Source organism: Canis lupus, chromosome 10 (genome assembly GCF_011100685.1).
Source record: "Canis lupus familiaris isolate Mischka breed German Shepherd chromosome 10, alternate assembly UU_Cfam_GSD_1.0, whole genome shotgun sequence".
NCBI classification, from domain to species: domain Eukaryota; kingdom Metazoa; phylum Chordata; class Mammalia; order Carnivora; family Canidae; genus Canis; species Canis lupus.
In genome coordinates this window covers 25084067-25107288 of record NC_049231.1, presented here as the reverse complement: position 1 = coordinate 25107288, position 23222 = coordinate 25084067, and the positions used below count along the sequence as shown (strand labels likewise).

The window sequence follows — 23222 nt, the reverse complement described above, 5'->3', positions numbered from 1 at the left end:
ATTGGTAAAGTTGCCATTTACTAAGATAGCAAACATAGGAAATGAAGTAATTGTGTATGGATGTGGTGGGGAAGGGTTGTGAAGAGTTAAATTTTGAACATTTTGAAGTGTGATTCTCCTGAGTTGAGTAGTCACTGCTTTCATTGGGTGTATCTTTTCTCACATTTCAGCCAGCAACCATCGACTACTCGCCAAGTTTTATTAGACACTTGAACATGTAAAAATGAATCAAGGTTGCACTTTTTGCTCTCAAAGCATTTAGGATCTATCTGGTGGGGTTGGTATACAGGTCCACACAATTTCCCAATGAGTTATACACTGAAAAATGTTTTAAAAAGTTGTGATAAAGATAGAGAATAGGGATTGTTTCTGACAGGGTGGATTTGGAGAACTAAGGGAAAAACGTCAGAGAGAAAATGTATTTGAACAGAGGTAGGAGAACTTTTAAGATAACTTAGAAGTAGAGAAAGTGGGATCCCTGGGTGGCGCAGCGGTTTGGCGCCTGCCTTTGGCCCAGGGCGCGATCCTGGAGACCCGGGATCGAATCCCACATCAGGCTACCGGTGCATGGAGCCTGCTTCTCCCTCTGCCTTTGTCTCTGGCGCTCTCTGTCTCTCAGTCTTTCATGAATAAATAAATAAATAAAATCTTAAAAAAAAAAAAAAGAAGTAGAGAAAGTTGGAAGAGTATTTCTGTTTTAGGTGGAACAAATGCAGGTGGTTCTAATATGACTGGAATGCAGACTATGGTAACATGTCTGCAGACAGAAATGTAAGGAGTTTAACATTTACCATCAGGATAAAAATTTTATGAACAGAGAATGACATGGTCAGGGAAAAGGGAAAGAAAGACAAATTTTGGTGACACGGTACAGGATCAGTATCAAGAACACCTAATGGCAGGGAAGACTAGGGGTATGTCATTCATCTTTTGAAGTGCACTTCCATTTGCCTTGGAAATTTTTGTTAGATTAATTATTGATGTGAGTTGTTATTTTTTTAAGGTCCAAGTTTTGTTTATCAGTTGGCCTAAATGTAGAGGATACAGCAGGTAACTCAGAAACATTCACACACTCCTTTTTCATTACAGATATGCAATCTTTAGGAATTTTTTGTTTGTTTTTTGTAGAGATGGTATGATAGCTCTATCATATAGGATCCCCTATAGGCATTTCATTACCTCAGAACAAAACCCCAGTCAGGCAAACAAATCTTAGCCTCACCGCAAAGCTCCCAAGATGTTACCACTACTCAAAATCAAGAAATGATCAGCAATAGTTTAATTAACATGCCATTTAGGTTTAATATGAACATGTCATTGAGTTGATTTTTTTTTTTTTGAGTTGATTTTTGAGGTGGGATTTTAATAAATAATAGTGTCCTCACCTTTAGTTAATTTCATGCCAAGAAGTGTCACTATATTTATAAATTGATGAAGAGCAAAGCAGATAGTATAAAACTTCTAAAAGTGGGCCCGAGGTCACACATTTGGGATCAATTAGAGCACTTTGTCTCTGTTTCAATTTTGAGATCTAACTTAAATGTGTTGGGGTTGAGTCAACTTGAAGTCAGTCACTTGCCAAGGTATAGGTATACCTTTTGATGTCATGGTTGCAGGACAATGTTAACAATGCATATTTTGAAATTTGCATGTACTTCTGCCCTTTGCCTCCATTGGATTTCAAAATTCAACACTTGCTGCTAACATGCATAGCTATGTGATCCTGTATGGCCTAATATTGATAATCATCTTCAGTCCAAATTTGTATATAACTCAAAAGATTGTTTCCACTTGTCTTGAAAAGGATTAGAAATCTTACCTGTTTTTCCAGCATGGGTATTTCATTTAATTTTCTTAGTCTTTCAAAAGTAGTTTGTGCACCTTTCTTTCCCTAATAGGTGGGTTGTATGTGATTAGATTAGTTCTGCTTCATCTACAGAGTATCAAAATACTATTAAAAAAAAAAAAAAAGATTTGTTAGAATGAGCAAAGGGGAAGGGGCAGAGGGAGAGGGAGAAGCAAGCAGACTCCTTGCTGAGCATGGATAAACACATACAAAATCAGTATGTAATAATGAAAGGATGTTTTGACTCAACACTAGTTTCCCATATATTCAATCCAAATTCGATCTATGCAGGGCTTGATCCCAGGATCATGACCTGAGCCAAAGGCAGATGCTTAACTGACTGAGCCACCCAGGCACCCTCAAAATACTGTTTTTTTTTTTTTTTAATTTTTTTAAAAAATTTATTTATGATAGTCACAGAAAGAGAAAGAGAGAGAGAGGCAGAAACACAGGCAGAGGGAGAAGCAGGCTCCATGCACCGGGAGCCCGACGTGGGACTCGATCCCGGGTCTCCAGGATCGCGCCCTGGGCCAAAGGCAGGCGCCAAACTGCTGCGCCACCCAGGGATCCCTACTGTTTTTAAATAAAGCACTGAATGAAGTAACATTAGATATCTTGTTTCAACCTAATTCTTTTTTTTCTTTTTTTCTGTGTGTGTGTGTGTGTTTCAGCCTAATTCTTGAGGTTTGCAAATTTGCCTCATTTTAAATACTACAATGTTTTAAAATGTCATGCTTTTTAAGGGCCCCAAACAGCTGAGTTAATGATGTAGTAGTGCCCTAAACCAATAAGGAGAGATCTTTGTTACATTGTCAATGTCTAGCCAGACTGTTACTAGATTTATTGAAGTTATGTAGATTTGGCTTTCATTTCCATCCTTATTTTTTAAAATCTTCAATCTCTCACCTGGAATAGAGGCTCTAGCATTCTGATCTCTGTCCACCTCTTCGCTCACTTTGCTCTCCCTACTTTGAATTCTTTTAGTGCTGAACTGGCTGAGCTTTAGGTTGTTCACATACTATATACTCTTTCCCTCTACTCCATCTGTCCTGCTCCTACTTGCCCTCTGGCCTCACCACTGGATTAAAGGAAAGAAAGGTTTTGAGATCTGGAATTTTTTAAAGCATTTTAATGTCATAGAGAAAACTAAATGAATCAGTGGGTGAATTTTATCTTCTAAGTGGATACTCAAGAATTGACTGGTTTTGGGACAGTATGGATATTAGCATGGGTACTTTGCTTATGTGCAGTTTAAGAGCAAAACTGATCTTTTATTTAACTTCAGTTTGCCTGAAGCACAAAAAGCCTGTTTCTCCAACAAATAATGTTTGGGCTTTCTAAATGGGGGGAAAATGTAAAAGTGGGAAGAGGTGCTGTTCAGTAGAATTAGATTTTGATCCAAAATTATTTCAAGTTTCACATCCTAATTAGTAACTTGAAAAAAAAAAGCCTCTTATTTATGCTTACAGTGCAGTGTGGGATTGTATTGTTAAGAATTCTAATTTTGAAGGTTATGCTTCATTTATATATTTCATGGTGGTAGTGTTTATCTTATTTCTCATATATTGTGAAATCATCTTGATCTTGATTTTTGGAAAGGCTAAGTGGTGTGAATACTCATTTTGCAGGAGGTAATATGGCTGACTCCATAATAGCAATATAGAAAATACCAAGGGTGACTTACAAAATCAGTATGTAATAATGAAAGGATGTTTTGACTCAACACTAGTTTCCCATATATTCAATCCGAATTTGTTTTTGTTTAGATTGTCGCATTTCTAATACCTGGTCCATCATATATTCTAAACTTTGCAAATCACATTTGAATCTGGCCTGTCACATTTGTATCACCGTGTTTGGATTGAATGTACACTCAGGTGAAGAAACATTTTACTCAAAGTTACTTTGTAGTTGAGCATCATTAAAGGTATTTGGGAACTTGTCAAGGAACTATTTGGAAGATATAGTCTGCTGTTATTGATTGGTCTTGATAATTTTTTGAAAGCAAGCAGAAAATGTCTTATTGGATATAGTATGTGAGTTCATTCAACAGTTTGTGATACTCTTTGGTAATATTTGCCATAGGATGGTGTAAAAGGTAATGAAATAAATTTCAGATTTATAAATTTCTAATCATAAAGGGTGCAATTAAGCAACTATTTAGGAGCTTACTTTAATATCTTAAAAAGTTACTTGTTGTCATTTCCTTTCTACCTCCTACTTCTCCATCCACTGCAGGGTGGTATTTGCTCTTTATAACTCCACTGAACTGCTCTTACCTAGATTAGTAAATATCTCCTAGTATCTCCATTTAGTAAATTCTCTCTAGAGCATGGGACACCACTAACATTTCCTTCTTGGAACCTGGTTTCCAAGATAGTATTTCTGGTGGATGGGCTGGGGAATGTTGGGTTTTAACATTGTTTGATGGTTAAAATTATTGTCCCTTAAATACCTGTATATATGATGGTCCCCTTAATGTCTGGTGGTGACGTAAGCTCCACATTTTTCTTACATCACAATGTTTTTCTCTGGATTGTTCATCTGTATAACAGAGCCCCTATCTACTCTTAGGCTGTCCAACCCAGGAACTTAGGACTCATCCATGTCTTTTTTCTTAACCTCCTACCTATAGTCAGTCAGAAAGAGTTCTTTTTGATTGGCATCTTTGATGCCTCTGCCCATTTAGTACTTCTGCTCCAGGATTAACTGCTAGTTTTTGTTACTTCTCCAGCAGCAGCCTCCTGACCAGTCTCTGACTCCAGACTTATCTGTCCAATTCATTCTTTTTTTTTTTTTTTTTTAATTTTTATTTATTTATGATAGTCACACAGAGAGAGAGAGAGAGGCAGAGACACAGGCAGAGGGAGAAGCAGGCTCCATGCACCGGGAGCCCGACGTGGGATTCGATCCCGGGTCTCCAGGATTGTGCCCTGGGCCAAAGGCAGGCGCCAAACCGCTGCGCCACCCAGGAATCCCTGTCCAATTCATTCTTCATCTTGTTTACTCGAGTGGGCTCTGATAAATACAAATTTGTTCATACCATATTTTTGCTTAAAATTCTTAAGTAGATCAATTATCTCTTTAGAATAAAAATTCCAAACCCTTAGGTTAAGGGACCTTCTAGGTTTCTCATGTTTGCTGAACATTCAATTTTATTCAGCTGATCTGAACTAATCCCTATGAAGGGCAAGTTCACATGGGGGCCTGAGAAGATGATTTATTTGAACCTTCATTTTTCTCCCTTTCCTTGAAGAATAAGGAAGAACTTGAAGAGCTTATTAGTAACAAGCATGAAATTGAGGCTGGTCAGTACTAAAACCCACCATTCAGTAGGATTTCCTAAATTGTGATATTAAATTTTTATTTTTTATTTATTTATTTTAAAGATTTTATTTATTTATTTATTTATTTATTTATTTATTTATTTATTTATTTATTTATTTATTTATGATAGAGAGACAGAGACACAGGCAGAGGGAGAAGCAGGCTCCATGCCGGGAGCCCGATGCGATGCGGGACTTGATCCCAGGACTCCAGGATCGCGCCCTAGGCCAAAGGCAGGCGCCAACTGCTGAGCCACCCAGGGATCCCCGTGATAATAAATTTTTAAATTCTGTTTTTCCCTGGGTGGCTCAGTGATTTTGCGCCTGCCTTCTGCCCAGGGTGTGATCCTGGAGTCCTGGGATCGAGTCCCACATCAGGCTCCCTGCATGGAGCCTGCTGCTTCTCCCTCTGCCTGTGTCTCTGCGTGCCCCCCCCCCCATGTGTCTATAATAAATAAATAAATAAACAAACCAACGAACACATCTTTTTAAAAAATTATGTTTTTCCTTTGCATTTTCAATACATATTGCTTTTAGTTTGGGACTTGCTTTTCTACTAGTTTTAGACCATGGGTTCCATTTGTTGTTTTGACAAAGTTGTGGGTAAGGACTCACCCTGGACATTATCCTGGCCCCTCCTTCTGGATAGGAGGTTCTGAAATTTCTCATCAGGTGTTCAGATTCTCAGCCAGGGACACCAGAATCATCTTCTGTGTGAATTTCCCTTTCTCAGTAGACACTCTTCTAGCCCTAAAAAGAGAACAACAAAACTCCATGAAGAGGGTAGACAGAGTTTTACTGTCTTTTTTGGTGGAAGAGGTGACTTTAGCTCACAGTTGCTAAATGAGGTCAGCTTATAGAATTGGGTTTAAATCCAGATATTTGGACTCCCTGAGCAGTGCCAAGTTATAGATAACAATGATAGCTGATGGCATTTAGGAATCATATACATCCAGAGCTTTGAGGTGCAAAGTAGCTTAGGAGTAATAATGACTGTTCATGATATTAGATGAAATAAGAGTGTTTGATCAAAGTATATATGACTTTTACAGTCTCTCAAATTTAATCAGCATAGCTGTTGAAAGTGTTTTAAGTAGAGGTAAGAGAACTTTTATTAAGTTATAAATGCCAAATAAGATATAATTACAATATTCAATTTTAGAATTGCTGGATACATTTAATTCTGTGAGCATATGTTAGATCTTGTGAGAAATGTAAATATTTATTAAATGCAACCCTTGGGGTGCCTGGGTGGCTCAGTTGGTTAAGCATCCAACTCTTGATTTTGGCTCAGCTCATGCTCTCTGGGCTGTGCAGTAGAGCCCCATGACCAGCTTCCTTGTTGAGTGGGGAGTCTGCTTGAGATTCTTTTGACTCTACACGTGCTCGCACCTGCTCTCTCTCTCTCTCATTTATAAATAAATAAAGTGAAATAACCTTTATCCTTCAGATATTTATAATTTGGTAATGAAGTAAGATGTACACAGATGTTTAGTTATAACAAAAGATGAAGAAAGGAAGTGCATAAATGAGGTTGAGAGTCATCTTAGGAAACAGGATCAATCTTTGAGTTGAAACCTGAGTAGTAGTAACTACAATTTAGGTCTATTGGAAGTACAGGATTGGGACGCCTGGGTGGCTCAGTGGTTGAGCATCCTGCTTTTGGCTTGGGTTTTGATCCTGGGGTGCTGGGATGGAGTCTCACATCAGGCTCCCCGCAGGGAGCCTGGTTCTTCCTCTGCCTATGTCTCTGCCTCTCTCTCGGTCTCTCGTGAATAAAAAAATAAAATCTTTTTAAAAGTACAGAATTGCCATTAAAAAAAGAAAAATCCTAAACTTTTATCTTCAGGGTCTACCAGTGTAAATCCTCCTGTTTGTCTTCACAGTGGAGCTTAACTTTGTAATGTGATGTGAACTGTTTTTGCATAAACCTGAAACAGCAATCAAATGCAGTAGATTTGGCTATAGTACAGGTTAAATTAAAATCCTTGAGATTCGGGGGATCCCTGGGTGGCTCAGCGGTTTGGCGCCTGCCTTTGGCCCAGGGCGCGATCCTGGAGTCCCAGGATCGAGTCCCACGTCGGGCTCCCGGCATGGAGCCTGCTTCTCCCTCCTCCTTTGTCTCTGCCTCTCTCTCTCTCTTTCTGTGTCTATCATAAATAGATAAATAAATATTAAAAAAAACCCTTGAGATTCTTGTGCCCCAAGTAAGACTTCCGTATTACTGAAGTGGATTTCTGCTCAGTGAATTCTGTGTCACTCTTACCTACTTTTGATATTGTTGAGAAGATTAGTGGGAATGATACAATTATTGAAGTGCCAAGAACAATGCCTGACACATTGAAAGTGCCTGATAAAAGTTCATTCTCATTATAAGATTGTTTTGTCTGCCAATTAGGTAATGATTCCATTGAATAATAATAGATGAAACATTTTCATGGTGTTTAATATGTGTCAGGCACTATTCTAAATAAGTATATTAACTTATTTAATCCTTATAAATAATCTATGAAGTAGGTACTTTCCTATTATACAGAGGGAGAAACTAGCCTCTTCTGTGTGTACATGAGAGTTCTTTTGTCTGGTTCTCTGAAAAACTGTTAGGATTTTGATTGGCATTGCACTGAATGTGTAATTTTTCTTGTATTTATTGCTTTGGCTAGATGTTCCAGTACAGTGTTGAATTAGAAATGTTTGTCATGGGTATATTTATCTTGTTCTTATGCTAAAGAGACTTTTGATGTTGGTCCATTAATGCATATTTGCTGTCAGTTTTTAGGTTTTGGAAGGAACCTTTTTATCAATTTAAGGAAGTTCCCATCACTTTTTTGATGGCTGTAGTTTTTTGTTTTTTGTTTTTTTTTCTCTTATTTATTTATGAGAGACACACAGAGAGAGGGAGACACAGGCAGAGGGAAGAGAAGTAAGCTCCATGCAGGAGCCTGATGCGGGACTCGATCCCAGAACTGTGGGATCACATTCTGAGCTAAAGGCGGATGCTCAACTGCTGAGCGACCTAGGCGTCCCATCACATTTCTATCTATCTATCTATTCCCATTACAGTACTTTTTAAAGACGCTGATGAATTTGATTTGCTAGGGATTTGTTTTTGTTTGAGGGGGTTGAGTTTTTGCTTATGTTCATGATTTTCTTTTCTTGTACTGGCCGTGTGATTTTTTAGAATATTCTATTTTCTAGAAGTGTTTGAGGTTGAATTGTCTTACTTTAAAGTTCGGTAGGACATCCCTGTAAAAACATTTATATCTGGTATTTTCCTTATGGGAAGATTAGCCAGTGATTAAAATAGACTCTTTCTTTTCTTACTTTCAGAGTGCTCTTGCATGTGGGCATGTGAACTAGGGGAGGGGCAGGGGGAGAAGGAGGGAGAATCCCAAGCAGACTTCCCTGAGCAGGAGGAGCCTGATGCAGGACTCAATCTTAATGACCCTGAGATCATGACCTGAGCCAAAACCAAGAATCAGATTCTTAACTGATTGCACCACCCAGGCACCTCCAGACTATTCCCTTAATAGTAACAGGATAATTCAAGCTTTCTATGTCTCCTTCTTTTAAACTTATTTAAATGGGAAGTTTCAATTTAATAGAATAGTATAAAGGAATTCCCGTGTGTGTTACTTCAAGTTATTTTTGTACGCACATACATGCTCCCTCCTTTCTTTTTTTGCTGGGGTGTTTTATAGCAAATCCCAGACAAGTCATTTCACCAGAAATGCCTTAATATGTATCTCTTAGTTAAAAGGATTTGTTTTAACATAGTAACTATGCTGTTACCACACCCATCAAAATTGGTAATTTAATATTACCCACCACTCAGTCATGCTTTATTTTCCTAATTCTTTTTCTTTTTAAGACTTTATTATTTATTTGAGAGAGTGTCACTGCGAAGGGCAGAAGGAGAGGGAGGGACAAAGAATCTTAAGCCGACTTCCTTGCTGAGCACAGAGCCCAATGAGGAGCTCGATTGCACAACCCTGAGATCGTGACCTGAGGTGAAACCAAGAGTAGGATGCTCAACTGAGCCAGGTGCCCCTCCCTGATTCTCTTCTTAAAAATGTGTGTGTGTGTGTTTGTTTGTTTTTTATAGTTGGTTTGCAGGATCCAAACAGGACATACCTAGTTGTTGGATCTGTAATAAGAACTCCTCACATTCCCTTACATTTTTCCTTCATGTCATTGATTTGTTTCAGAAACTGGGACATTTATCCTACAGAATTTTTTTTTTTTTTTAGATTTTATTTATTCATTCATAGAGACACAGAGAGAGAGAGAGGCAGAGACACAGGCAGAGGGAGAAGCAGGCTCCACGCAGGGAGCCTGATGTGGGATTCGATCCTGGGTCTCCAGGATCATGCCCTGGGCTGCAGGCGGCGCTAAACTGCTGCACCACCAGGGCTGCCGCAGAATTTCTTTTTGATTAAGGTTTGGTGAATATTTTTTCAGGAACATACCCATTTTTGTCTCTTCAATTTTTTGTGTAAAGTTATGAGCTGTATTGCTTTCTGTTTTTTCTTTTTTCCTTAACTTTCCCAGAAATTTATTTCTCTTCTTCAAAGAACCAGCGTTTTCTGGTTTTGTTGGTACCCTCTCAGTTGCATCTCTCCTTTTCTCTTTTGTTGATAATTCTTTTATCTTTGGTTATCTTGCTGCTGTTCTTTTTCTGACATAGTAACTTGGCTAGGGCAGCCCCGGTGGCACAGCGGTTTAGCGCCGCCTATGGCCCAGGGTGTGATCCTGGAAACCCGGGATCGAGTCCCATGTCAGGCTCCCTGCATGGAGCCTGCTTCTCCCTCTGCCTGTGTCTCTGCCTCTCTCTCCGTGTCTCCCATGAATAAATAAATAAAATCTTAAAAAAGAAATAACTTGGCTAGTTAACTCATTAATTTATATCTCTATTCTTTATTTAAGTTTTAAAATGTAAAAAAAAAAAGTTTTAAAATGTAGTGTTACTTTTTCTTTTGTGATTTCCTCTCATCACTTATGTGCACTTTTTAAAATTTCTAAATGAGGGCAGCCCCGGTGGTGCAGCGGTTTAGCGCCGCCTGCAGCCCAGGGCGTGATCCTGGAGACCCTGGATCGAGTCCCACGTCAGGCTCTCTGCATGGAGCCTGCTTCTCCCTCTGCCTGTGTCTCTGCCTCTCTCTCTGTCTCTCATGAATAAATAAATATAATCTTTAAAAAAATAAAACTTTATTTGTATTCCAAAACAACTAAGGTACGTTTTATAGTGGAAGAGCACAAAATGATTTTTCAAAAGGAAATAATAAAACTATAAAAGTCTGGACTTTGAATCATGCCCTGTGATCCTGGGATGTGATTGAGAGCAATTATAATATGACCAGATGCTTAAGTGTGTTGGACATTAGGCAGGGAGTTGGTGTATAAGTGGTGAGACTTGTCCTTCACAAAAAGCTACAGTCTGTATGCAGAGGTGGCATTAAGGGGTGGTGGAAGTAAGAGATAGCAGGAAGGAGGAGAGAGAGACAGATACACAGATAATTTCAGTGCCATTATAGAATCCTCTTAAAATAGGAAGGGCACATATGGGAAGAATTGTGCTTAGGAACCAACACTAATTGGACCAAGTAGATCATTACTAAGTGGTATCTTGTCTTCAAGGAATGGTCTGTCTTTTAATAGTATAATCAGTTGTAGAGCCACGTATATCTAATTATTAAATACCCAATTAGGCTTTGTTAATGTGAAAGCTACTTGGGGAATTAAAAGGAAAAAAAACAAAACAAAACCTCAAAACACCTCATTCTGTATAATGAGTTAATACTGTTAATTCCACAGATCAACCAGGGACAATTCTTTCCTTCCGGTGGACATTTGGTAATTTTTGGAGACATTATTGTCACAAATGGGGTAGGGGTACCACTGGCATTGAGAGAGACCAAGGATCTGCTGCATATCTTACAATGTATAGGACAATCTCCTCTTCCCCCACAACAAAGAATATCCAGCCCAAAATATTCAGTAATGCCAAGATTGAGAAACTCTGAATTAATCCATAATTTGCATATTCTTTTTTTGTGGGGTCAGGGTGATTTGTATGTTGTTGAAGGAGCTAGAGGCATGGTTTTGTATCCTATTACAGCAAGATTTTGATTAAGGAAAACTAATCTTGCAGGCTGAGGTCAGGTGAAAGGGAATTCACTCAGATCAAGGACTTGTTTTGTGGCAGGCACTGTAATAGGCACTTGGTAAAGAACAGCAGATAGAACCTGTCTTCATGAAGCTCACAGTGAATGTTTTGCAAATGGTGGATCTTTTGTATCCATTGTCTTCACTTGATTTTAGCCAAAAGATCAAGAAACCATCAGTTGTCTTTAGTATTGTATTTCAAATATTTTATTTCATTCTGAATTTAGTTTGTGTATAGATAAGTTATTTTAACCTCTTATAAGGAATTCTGGAATATTAAAAATTTTTTTATCTTTTTCATGATCATGGGTACAAACTCAGCAACTCATAATGGGTGTTGTGCTAACATTTAATCCTTTTTCCTTTGGTTTTAGGTACAGTTCATAAGTGTTTAAACTTGTTGACATGATCAAATATTCTCTAATTTTTAAATACATATGTAACATTTTTTTTAGTATAATATGAAAGACTGCAGTACAAATAGTATCCCATGGAGTGAGGTTTGAAAATATTTAATGCTGGGGATCCCGGGGTGGCTCAGTGGTTTAGCACCTGCCTTTGGCCCAGGGCATGATCTTGGAGTACCGGGATTGAATCCCACATCGGGCTCCCTGCAGGGAGCCTGCTTCTCCCTCTGCCTGTGTCTCTGCCTGTCTCTGTGTGTCTCTCATGAATAAATAAATAAAATCTTAAAAAAAAAAAAAAAAAAGAAAGAAAAAGAAAATATTTAATGCTTATCCAGAACAAAGCATAGAGCAATTTATAATTTTGATTCTGTCAACTTTAACCTTTATCTTTTCTCTTTCCTTTTAGATTTTGGCTCTCTATTTGATTTGGAGCATGACTTACCAGATGAATTAATCAACTCTACAGAATTGGGACTAACCAATGGTGGTGATATTAGTCAGCTTCAGACAAGTCTTGGCATAGTACAAGATGCAGCCTCTAAACATAAACAACTGTCAGAATTGCTACGGTCTGGTAGTTCCCCTAACCTCAATATGGGGGTTGGTGGCCCAGGCCAAGGCATGGCCAGCCAGCCCCAACAGAACAGTCCTGGATTAGGTTTGATAAATAGCATGGTTAAAAGCCCAATGGCGCAGGCAGGCTTGACTTCTCCCAACATGGGGATGGGCACTAGTGGACCAAATCAGGGTCCTACGCCATCTGCAGCAGGTATGATGAACAGTCCAGTAAATCAGCCTGCCATGGGAATGAACACAGGGATGAATGCTGGCATGAATCCTGGAATGTTGAATGCAGGCAATGGACAGGGGATGATGCCTAATCAAGTCATGAACGGTTCAATTGGAGCAGGCCGGGGGCGACCTAATATGCAGTACCCAAACCCAGGCATGGGAAATGCTGGCAGTTTAATGACTGAGCCCCTACAGCAAGGCTCTCCTCAGATGGGAGGACAAACGGGATTGAGAGGCCCTCAGCCTCTTAAGGTAAGTGCAGTTTTGGTTTGTATGCACTATCAGTTTGTTTTGATTGTTCCGATGATGGAAGGAGGGCTTGAGGTCAGTTACTCGTTTATTCTTTACCATTCATGCTTGATTTTATTATATGGTGTACTGTTTCTCAAACATATGCCAAGGGTCTGTGTTGTCACAAATTTTATGAAGCTCTTATATTAATTTTGAATAAAACTGTTATTTTACAGCTCAGTAATATTGTATACTAGTTCCTATTCTCTCAGTATTAGAATGTTAAAGAATAGGTATTAGAATATTTTCACAAATACTAGAATATTTTTTGCTCTTTTCTAAGCCCATTTTTAGTTTTCATATCCTCGTAAAAATATGGTTTTGAGCTAGCTGGCTTTATACCATCTTCAGATAGACATCACTTATTTCCATTACTTGGAATGTCCCTGGTTTTCAAGAGGTATTTATTCTAAAAGACTTATTAAATGTGGGATGCCTGGGTGGCTCAGCAGTTAAGCATCTGCCTTCGGCTCAGGGTGTGATCCTGGGGTTCTGGGATCGAGTCCCACGTCGGTCTTCCTGCATGGAGCCTGCTTTTCCCTCTGCCTCTCTCTGTGTGTATCTCTCATGAATAAATAAATGAAATCTTAAAAAAAAATTATTAAATGTTATTTTTTTTAATTTTTATTTATTTATGATAGTCACAGAGAGAGAGAGAGAGAGAGAGAGGGGCAGAGACACAGGCAGAGGGAGAAGCAGGCTCCATGCACCAGGAGCCTGATGTGGTATTTGATCCCGGGTCTCCAGGATCGCGCCCTGGGCCAAAGGCAGGCGCCAAACCGCTGCGCCACCCAGGGATCCCTAAATGTTATTTTTTTCTCAGTTGATGGACATAAAGGTGTATTCGTTTACTCTGGAACCTCAATATACCAAATGTCCAGTTAACCTAATTTTGGTCATTGATTGAAAGGCTTTTCTTTTTCAAAAAGCCTACTTTTTTTTGCTTTATTAAGTAAAGCTAAATATATTTTCTGAAACTTTAAAAATGTGTTCTTTATATACAGAATTAAGATGTTACGGGGATCCCTGGGTGGCTCAGTGGTTTAGTGCCTGCCTTCGGCCCAGGGCATGATCCTGGAGTCCCCAGATCACGTCCCGCGTCAGGCTGCGTGGAGCCTGCTTCTTCCTCTGCCTGTGTCTCTGCCTCTCTTTCTCTCTCTCTCTCTCTCTGACATGAATGAAAAAATAAAATCTTAAAAAAAAAGAATTAAGGTGTTATAAGCATATATTTGATGCCTATTCCTTCATATTTTTCCTACATATTTATTTTTTTCTTGAAGTGGTATATTACAGTTGCCAGCACCTGATATATAATTAGTAAATACTTGCTGAATGAAAAAGATGGCTTTTCTTGGAAGGTGATATTGGAGATGGGTAAGATTTTCACAAGGAATTAAGAGCAAGCTCTTTCTGTAAGAGGAATAACTGAGTAGGCTTTGGGACTTTGTGTTCATGAGAATCATGATGATGAGAGAGAGTTCAGCTATGAGATTAAGATATGGGGACGAGAAGCAGCCTGGGTGGCTCAGTTGGGTAAGCATCTGACTTGATCTCACTTAGGTCTTGATCTCAGGGTTTGAGTTTAAGTCCCATGTTGGGCTCTAGGACGGGCATGGAGCCTACTTAAAGAAAAGGCATAGGGATGAATACAGAGTGGGGAGACTGAGGTCACATTCCATGCATGAAAGCCCTTAAATTTATGCTACACAGTAAAGAATATTGATCTCTTAACTTAGGGAAAGATTGTTTGTCATTCCTGCCTCTCTAGATTTTCCCTTTTTGGCACTTTCATATTGCTATGTTGATGTGGTTAGGTTAGAATATTTGGAGTGGAAAACAGAAACCAGAAGCTAAAATATTTATTAGGTGCATCTTCTAGATTTTAAAACATAGCTGTGAAGAGTCCCTGCCCTCCTGATGTTTATACTCCAGTGGGGAGAGGTGGGCTGACAGACTAAACCTTCACTGATTGATCAAATATTTATTGATTCCTAGCTTTGGTGCTGAAGATAGAGAATGAGTGTTTCATAGACCTTCTATTCTAGTGTGCACATAAGTTGTAAGTTATGATATTCCAGGTCTGTGCTATGAAGAAAAAATTGGAAAGGCTCAGGGGTACCTGGCTGGCTCAACTGGTAGAACATGCAACTGGGGGATCTAAGTTTGAGCCCCACATTGTGTGTAGAGATTACTTAAAATCTTGAGGGGCTCAATGGGTTAAGTGGCTGCCTTCAGCTCACGTCATGATCCTAGGGTCCTGGGATTGAGCCTGGATTCGGGCTCCATGCTCAGCGGGGAGTCTGCTCCCTCTGCTGCTCTCCTACTTGTGTGTTCTCTCTGTCAGGTAAATAAGAATAAAATCTTTTTTTTTTTTTTAAGATTTTGTTTATTCATGAGAGACACACAGAAGAGAGAGGCAGAGACACAGGCAGAGGGAGAAGCAGGCTCCATGCAGGGAGCCTGACTTGGGACTCGATCACGGGTCTCCAGGATCACGCCCTGGGCTGAAGGCGGTGCTAAACCGCTGGGCCACCTGGGCTGCCCCTAAAATCTTTTTTTTTTTTTTTTTTTTTTTAAGGAAAGGCTCAGTAGGAGTGGGACACTGTTTTGTTTATAATCTAAATCACAGGGATGCCTGGGTGGCTCAGTGGTTAAGTGTCTGCCTTTGGCTCAGGACATGATCCCGGAGTCCCGGAATCGAGTCCCACGTCTGGCTCCCTGCATGGAACCTGCTTCTCCCTCTGCCTATGTCTCTGCCTCTCTCATAAATAAATAAATAAAATCTTAAAAAAAAAAAAAGAAAAAGTCGGGATCCCTGGGTGGCGCAGCGGTTTGGCGCCTGCCTTTGGCCCAGAGCGCGATCCTGGAGACCCGGGATCGAATCCCACGTCGGGCTCCCGGTGCATGGAGCCTGCTTCTCCCTCTGCCTGTGTGTCTGCCTCTCTCTCTCTCTCTCTCTGTGTGTGTGACTGTCATAAAAAAAAAAAAAAAGTCTAAATCACAATTTTTTTTCATTAAATTTTTGATCTGAGTTGAAGGCAGATGCTTAACCAACTGAGCAACCCAGGTACCCCTAAATCACAGATTTCTTTTATCAGCATTGTTTGAGACATATAGCAGTGTACAAAACATACAAAAATCCCTCTCTTTGTGCAGCTTTTATATTTATGGAATGGAGGAATTCAAATATAAAAATATTACTAGTAAAATATTTTGTGGTTTTAAGTGAGTCCCACATGTATTTATATTTATGAATTGATACTTGTAAAGTACAGCAATAACTAACACATAACATCTCTAAATTCTTATTTAGTAAATAAGTTTTGGGGAATTATGGAAGTTTGGAATGAGATACCCAATTAATAGACAAGTAAATACTTTAATAAAACGACAAGTTTTCTCTTTGTAGCAGGAAAAAAAAGCTTTTATTCATTACATTTCTTCCAAAATTCCTAAGAGTTCTAGTGATATTTAAGAATCAGGAATTAAGGAACTTTTCAGTGAAACTTGAAGTTTTGAACCCTCATGGCAAATGGCAGTGGCTTTTGTACACATTTTTCTTATGGATGAATCTGTGGTTCAGTGTGTGCAGGCAGGTTGTGACATTCCTACTTAAAACCTTCTTCCAAGTCCTAACAGTGGTTTTTGGGAAAAAACTTGGATCATATCCCCCCCCCCCTTTTTTTTTTCATATCCCCTTTTAATCTAGGTTTTGATTTTAGAGTTAGTGTAAAATAAATAAAAAATGTTTTATGTCTTCAGCTTATTTCTGATTAGTTCAGGAGGGTGGAGTGAAGGGCAGAATAGTGCTAATGTGAATCCCGCTGCCTGCATCTGGGCTGTTAACCTGGTCGTCTTCCTCTTCAGCTATATATTGTCAGGTTTCTTGGTTAAATCCTTTCATTCTTCACAAACATCACAAAACATTATATGTGCCTCCTTAAAAATGCTGCTGACAAAAGAAAGACATTTTTGAAAATCTTTTTACCTAATAGCTGCCCTTTATTTATGAAGAAAGCAATGAAGTTTATCATCATAGTTAATGGTACAGACTGGAGCTTTCCTGCCTGGGTTAAAAATGAGCTCAGGCACTCCCATAGTAGCTATATTACCTTGGGCATCCTGCTTGCTCTACCTCAGTTTTCCCGCCTGTACAATGGAAATAGTAAAAGTGGGCATAACCTACCTCATGGAATTATTGGGGAAATAAATGATTAGTCCAAGTAAGCTCCTTGTGAGTGGTATATAGTAAGGACTTATTTGTAGAGTAGTAATAGTAGTGTTTAGTGTTATTAGTAGCAATAGTAGCAAGTAATTAGTATTTATTGTAGTTCCCATTTTGTGATGTTCTTAAAACATTTTTATGGGGAGGGGGAATATCAAATATAGACACATAGTTAAGCTGTAATCTTCTAGAATTGTAGTTCTTGGCTACAATAGGAGATCAAATAGTATATACCACATGAACTTTGGCTGGAGGAGGTGAGAATGCCCACTATTAGAGACTTCAGTGGATTAATAGTATATAAATTTGGTGGAAGATTAACTTTCTTTGGAATTAAGGGCTTTGTATTCAGGAAGTGTTCATTAATATTCTAGAGGGTTTTTTTTTCCCCCTTCTTAGAAAATAAAAAAATATAGGTGGCTCGGTCAGGTAAGTGTCCGCCTTCAGCTCAGGTCATGATCCTCCGTGTCCTGGGATTGAGCCCCACGTTGGTACTCACCACTCAGTGGGGAGTCTGCTTCTCCCTCTCCCTCTGCTGCTTCTCTACAGCGTGCTTGCACTCTGTCTCTTAAGTAAATAAAATCTTAAAAAAAAAAAAGAATAAAATATTTTCTATAAAAGAGCTTATTAAAGAGAAAAGATCCAGAGTTATTAAATAATGTTAGACAGTATAATTGTACCTAAATTAGTGTTAGGCTCCAAAAGCTGTATATGTTCGGGCCATTAATTCTAACATCAACTTTATGATTTTATTCCCGTTATACAGGTAAGGGAACAAAGTCAGGGAATGGGTAATTACAGCGAACTCTTGTCTTTCTGAATAAAAAGTCTATGTTTATCACTGTAGTATAAAGTCATTCTATTATTATCCATATATTGATAAAACCTAAGCAACTAAAAACAGATACAATGCTTTTATGCAGCAACAGTCACCTCCTCACTTACTGTAACCTTATATAGGGATGATCATTGCTCTACTAAGACCTTGTAAGAGCAAGAACCATGCCCCTGGTTTCTAGAATTCTGCCTTAGTGATCCCTGGACCTTTCACAGATACAGCCTTAAAAAAAAAAAGATGGGGATCCCTGGGTGGGTCAGCGGTTTAGCGCCTGCCTTTGGCCCAGGGTACGATCCTGGAGTCCCGGGATCGAGTCCCGCGTTGGGCTCCCGTCTTGGAGCCTGCTTCTCCCTCTGCCTGTGTCTCTGCCTCTCTCTCTCTCTCTCTCTCTATCGTGAATAAATAAATAAAAAGTCTTAAAAGATTATTTATTTATTTAAGCAAGAGAAAGAGTGGAGGGGGAGAGAAAGAATACCAAACCGACTTAGCTGAGCACAGACCACATGTGGGGCTCGATCCCAGGAGTGCAAGATCATGACCTGAGCTGAAACCAAGAATCAGGCACTTAACCAACCCACTGAGCCACCAATGCTCCCCATCTTGGAACATTTTTATATATTACTTTTTTATTCTTACTCTATTGTCCTGGATCTGGGGGATGACCTAACTCTCCCCTGACTCTGGTTATATCACATGGTATGATGAGTTGTGTGTTAACACTCACACCATTCCCACTCCCATCCTCATCCCCACCCCCATCCCCATCTAGGGCTCAATCCCAGAACTCTGGGATCATGACCAGAGCCAAAGGCAGACCCTTAACCTACTGAGCCATCCAGGCGCCCCTGTAGAGTCAGATTTTTGAGAAAGAAAAGATAGTCCTTGAGACATTATTTTCAGTTGCCTAAAAATGTTGTGGCTTCCTGGTTTCCTGGTCCTCTGTCTTTTCTGTTTAGGTGGTTATCTGGATCACTTGAGGTATAGAGAAGAGGAACAGGATCAAATAAGGAACTATGGTGTAGCAGAAATTAAGTACAGTATATTTCCCTTCCCATTATATTTATATTTGGTGGAGGAGTATTGGGGGTTGGAGATATTGAAATAATAGGAATGGGGAGAATTGTTATTCTGTGCAACACCGGCAGCAGAACTCTGAGGAAGCCAGAAAAGCCAAAAGCCTGAGAGTCTTTGTTGGTCAGAGTGACCAGAGGTGTCAGGAATGAGTTATTGCCAGCTGACCAACAGTCGGTGCAGTCTGTATATTTGAGGCCATAGTCCACTTTGGAGTTTCTAGGTAATGCATTATGATTGGGAAAACAGGCAATGTCAGGAACTAGTGGAAACCCAGTTGTTGGAAGTAGGTAAGGCAGTGTCTATGTGAACAAATGTGAAGAACCACATTCTACTGTGACATATTTGAGTTAGATATATTATGCTTCTTAAGAGATGGGGAGGCAGCTTACAAATCCCTGTGTTTTATATATGTAAATAATGGACTCCTAAAAGCTTAATTTATTGTCTGTTGGTCTTTTATAGTCTGTCCTGCAGATTCTGTTAGGATAGCTTTCATTTTATGTCTGTCATGAATTTCCATGCTAATAGGAAACACAGTAAAGTGAACTGTAACTCCCCCAGATGTAGGCTTATATATTATTGGAACTATATTCATATAAATATTAGTACTTTATTTTTTTTAAAGATTTTATTCATTTATTCATGAAAGAGAGAGAGAGAGGCAGAGACATAGAGGGAGAAGCAGGCTCCATGCAGGGAGACCGACATGGGACTCGATCCCGGGTCTCCAGGATCACACCCTGGGCCGAAGGTGGCGCTAAACCACTGAGCCATCCAGGGATCCCAAATATTAGTACTTTATTTTTATTTTTTTAAAGATTTTTATTTATTTATTCATAGAGACAGAGAGAGAGGCAGAGACACAGGCAGAAGGATAAGCAGGCACCATACAGAGAGCCTGACGTGGGACTTGATCCGGGGTCTCCAGGATCACACCCTGGGCTGCAGGCGGCGCTAAACCGCTGCGCCACCAGGGCTGCTCTCAAATATTAGTACTTTATTTTTTATTTTTTTATTTTTATTTTTTTTAATTTTTATTTATTTATGATAGTCACAGAGAGAGAGAGAGAGAGAGGCAGAGACACAGGCAGAGGGAGAAGCAGGCTCCATGCACCGGGAGCCCGACATGGGATTCGATCCGGGGTCTCCAGAATCGCGCCCTGGGCCAAAGGCAGGCGCCAAACCGCTGCGCCACCCAGGGATCCCTATTAGTACTTTAAAAGCATGTGGGCAGCAGCACTTGCAGTCCACTGAAAATACCAAAAGAAACCTGAACTTGAGTTTAAGCCTGTTTCTAATGTATTTGATCCTCCCTACAATCTTACTGGCCAGATTCACTTAGAAAATACCAATTATTGGAGATTGAAGCAGCAAGTCTTTAACTCTGAATGCTTCCCATTCAGGCTGCTGCCTTCTTGTATGTTTCCCACCCATACCTTGCCACTTCCCTGAAGGGAATTACTGAACTCCTAGTCTCTGATCTCATCTGGAAACCATAAATGTTCTTTAATTTTTCATTATTTTGCCTTTCCACTGCAAGCAAACCTTTGAACTGATAAAGATGTCATGTTGTTATAAATTTGCAGAGTATAGATACTGTATACGATTTAAAGAACAGTTTTATTTACAGAGGTTTTTGTATTTTATGACTTTTAGATCTCCCCCTCCCCCCGGAGTCAGTGGGTCTTTTGTCAATTAGGATTAGGGCAGGGGGGGCCTACGTAGGTAAAAAACTAAGGTTCTTTCCTTTACTTATTTTATCATCTATGTTGTTTTATAAATGCACAGACATTTATTAGGGTAGAAAATGAGCTCTTTAGTGGTCTAGACGATAGATGCTTCACAGAAACGGTAACTTTTGAAATGGATCTTAGAGGATGAGTAGAATCTGTAGCTGATGCTTAGTTTGGTTGTACCAATTAAGTAAGCAACAACAACCAAAAATATTGGATTGCCTTTTTGTGAACTTAGTATTTTATTTCCTTTACAGGTTATCTTTCAGGAATCAAATAAGAAAGGAGTATGCCACTGCCTAGTTCTAGGGAAAAGGAAAATCTTTAAGGCAAATGCTAGAGATTTAAGAAGCAAGTTGCTCCTCAGATTTGCAAGTTAATGGGTACAGGATATAGTAGGATACCATGGGTAGATAGTCAGGCCTTATGAACATCATGAAGGCTCTGGGTAGAAAATAGAATAGACAGAAGGCAAGAAAACCTGTTGGACACAGTCTACACAAGCTGTGATGAGGGGTTTGAAGACAGTGACAGCGGACTGGGAACAGTTGTAGGGGCTGTGGTGGTGGTGGTATGTGTGTTTAGAGAGAATTTGAAAGCCCCTCTCTGATAGAACTGGATCTGGCTGAGAAGAATAGAAATCTAGTATGATTCCTTTTAATTGAGCAGTAGCACCAGTCTCCTTAGTTTCTTTTTCTTTTTAAAGATTTTATCTATTTATTCATGAGAGACACAGGCAGAGGGAGAAGCAGGCTCCATGCAGGGAGCCTGATGTGGGATCCGATTCCAGGATCAGGCCCTGGGGCAAAGGGAGGCGCTAAACCACTAAGCCACCCAGGGATTCCCCCCAGTCTCCTTAGTTTCTATTCTGAGAGCTTTACTGTATGTTTTTAGTAGGTGGTGGTTGACTTGTGGTGGGTTCTTCTTTAGAAAAACAGGATTGTAAGTTGCATCATTATCAGTAAAACATTTGGTTCTGAATACTTAATACTCTGTTCTTTATTTTTTAAAGATTTTATTTATTTGAGATAGTATGAGTAGGAGGGCCGGGGGGGAAGCAGGCTCCCCACTCACCAGGGAGCTCGGATATGGGGCTTGATCTCAGGACCCTGGAATCATGGCCTGAGCTGAAGGCAGATGCTTAACCTCTGAGCCCCATCCATGCACCCCAATACTCTGTTCTTTAATGAGCTATCCAATATGTTTGCTCCAGATTGTCATAAATGTAGATTAAAATCTACTTTTTTAAGTATATGGGAATATACAGAGAGACTCAAAATACTTTAAGAGCCAGCCAGGTAATTTAATGAATAAACCAGCTAGGTTTAAGACAGCAAGGAATGATGTGGACTCTGAAATTTGCGTGTTCTAAGGGATTTACATTTCAAAAGTTTTAAAATCATTGTGCCAGCGTATCTATAAATGAAAAGGGACATATCTCCTAATTTATGTTTTCTACCTTTCATTTAACAAAATGCTGGAATAAGCATTCACATGCATTTGACATATCACACTGTCTAACATATTTAGAGATTGGGTCATTTATTGAGTTGAATTTAATTTATTAAGCCATATTTTTGTACATTAAATAAAATGCATTTAATTCATTCAAGTGAAAATGAATGGCAAACCATGATTTGCAGATACAGCTTAATAAAGATGCTTATAAGTTTTTCTAAAACCCATTTATCTCAAATATTTACAGAAAATAGCTCTGCAAATTTACTCTGAGCTGAAGCCCCTATATCTTAGTGTTGAAAACCTGAATATTTTCATGAACATACTTCTACATTTTGTTTATAACTGCAGAGGACTTCCTTTAAAATTGTCTTTATAAATTAGGAAGTGGAAAAGGAAAGAGAATAGTAATGTTCTGTTAATGCAGGGAATAAGATTTAATTTCTCATCTGTTTTTATTCTTAGATGGGAATGATGAACAACCCTAATCCTTATGGTTCACCGTACAGTCAGAATTCTGGACAGCAGATTGGAGCCGGTGGCCTTGGTCTCCAGATTCAGACAAAGTCCGTACTACCAAATAGCTTATCTCCATTTGCAATGGACAAAAAGGCAGTTCCTGGTGGAGGATTGCCCAACATGGTGGGTTGTAATCCATCTACAGATTTGTCTTTAAACTGCCATTTTGACAAAAGAATTGTGTTAAACATTGATGCAATCTGCTATGTATGCTAGGAAGTAGTGGATGGACCCTGTGATTGAGCAGGCTTGTGCCTTCCTTCCATTTCCCATGGGTTTTTGTTTCTTGTAGTATTGTTCAGTAAGGGTGGTTGGCCAAGTGGTGCTGCTGCAATGAAAATTTTATGGCCTGCCATATTTTATATCTTCTGCTTGCAAGCGTTTCTATAAAATAGGAAAGTAGAACCCTTCTCCTCTTGGGAAAGACTCTGGCAAAGGATTCTGACTCTAAATGACCATATCTACTGATTTGTAACTGATATTACCATACAAAAGCAACCTCCCTCAATGTTACACATTGTTTTAAACAGTGATTTTTGTTTTGGGAA

General features: G+C 39.3%; 1 protein-coding gene across 2 annotated transcripts in view; it reads left to right on the top strand.

Moving 5' to 3' along the window:
- Positions 1 to 23222, top strand: part of EP300 (E1A binding protein p300) — an 80204-nt gene that overhangs the window by 7461 nt on the left and 49521 nt on the right. For both annotated transcript variants that reach the window (XM_038550446.1, XM_038550447.1), the window contains exons 2-3: positions 12151 to 12788; positions 22621 to 22797. In XM_038550446.1, coding sequence (XP_038406374.1) covers positions 12151 to 12788; positions 22621 to 22797 — 815 coding nt within the window. The remainder of the gene's footprint in view (positions 1 to 12150; positions 12789 to 22620; positions 22798 to 23222) is intronic.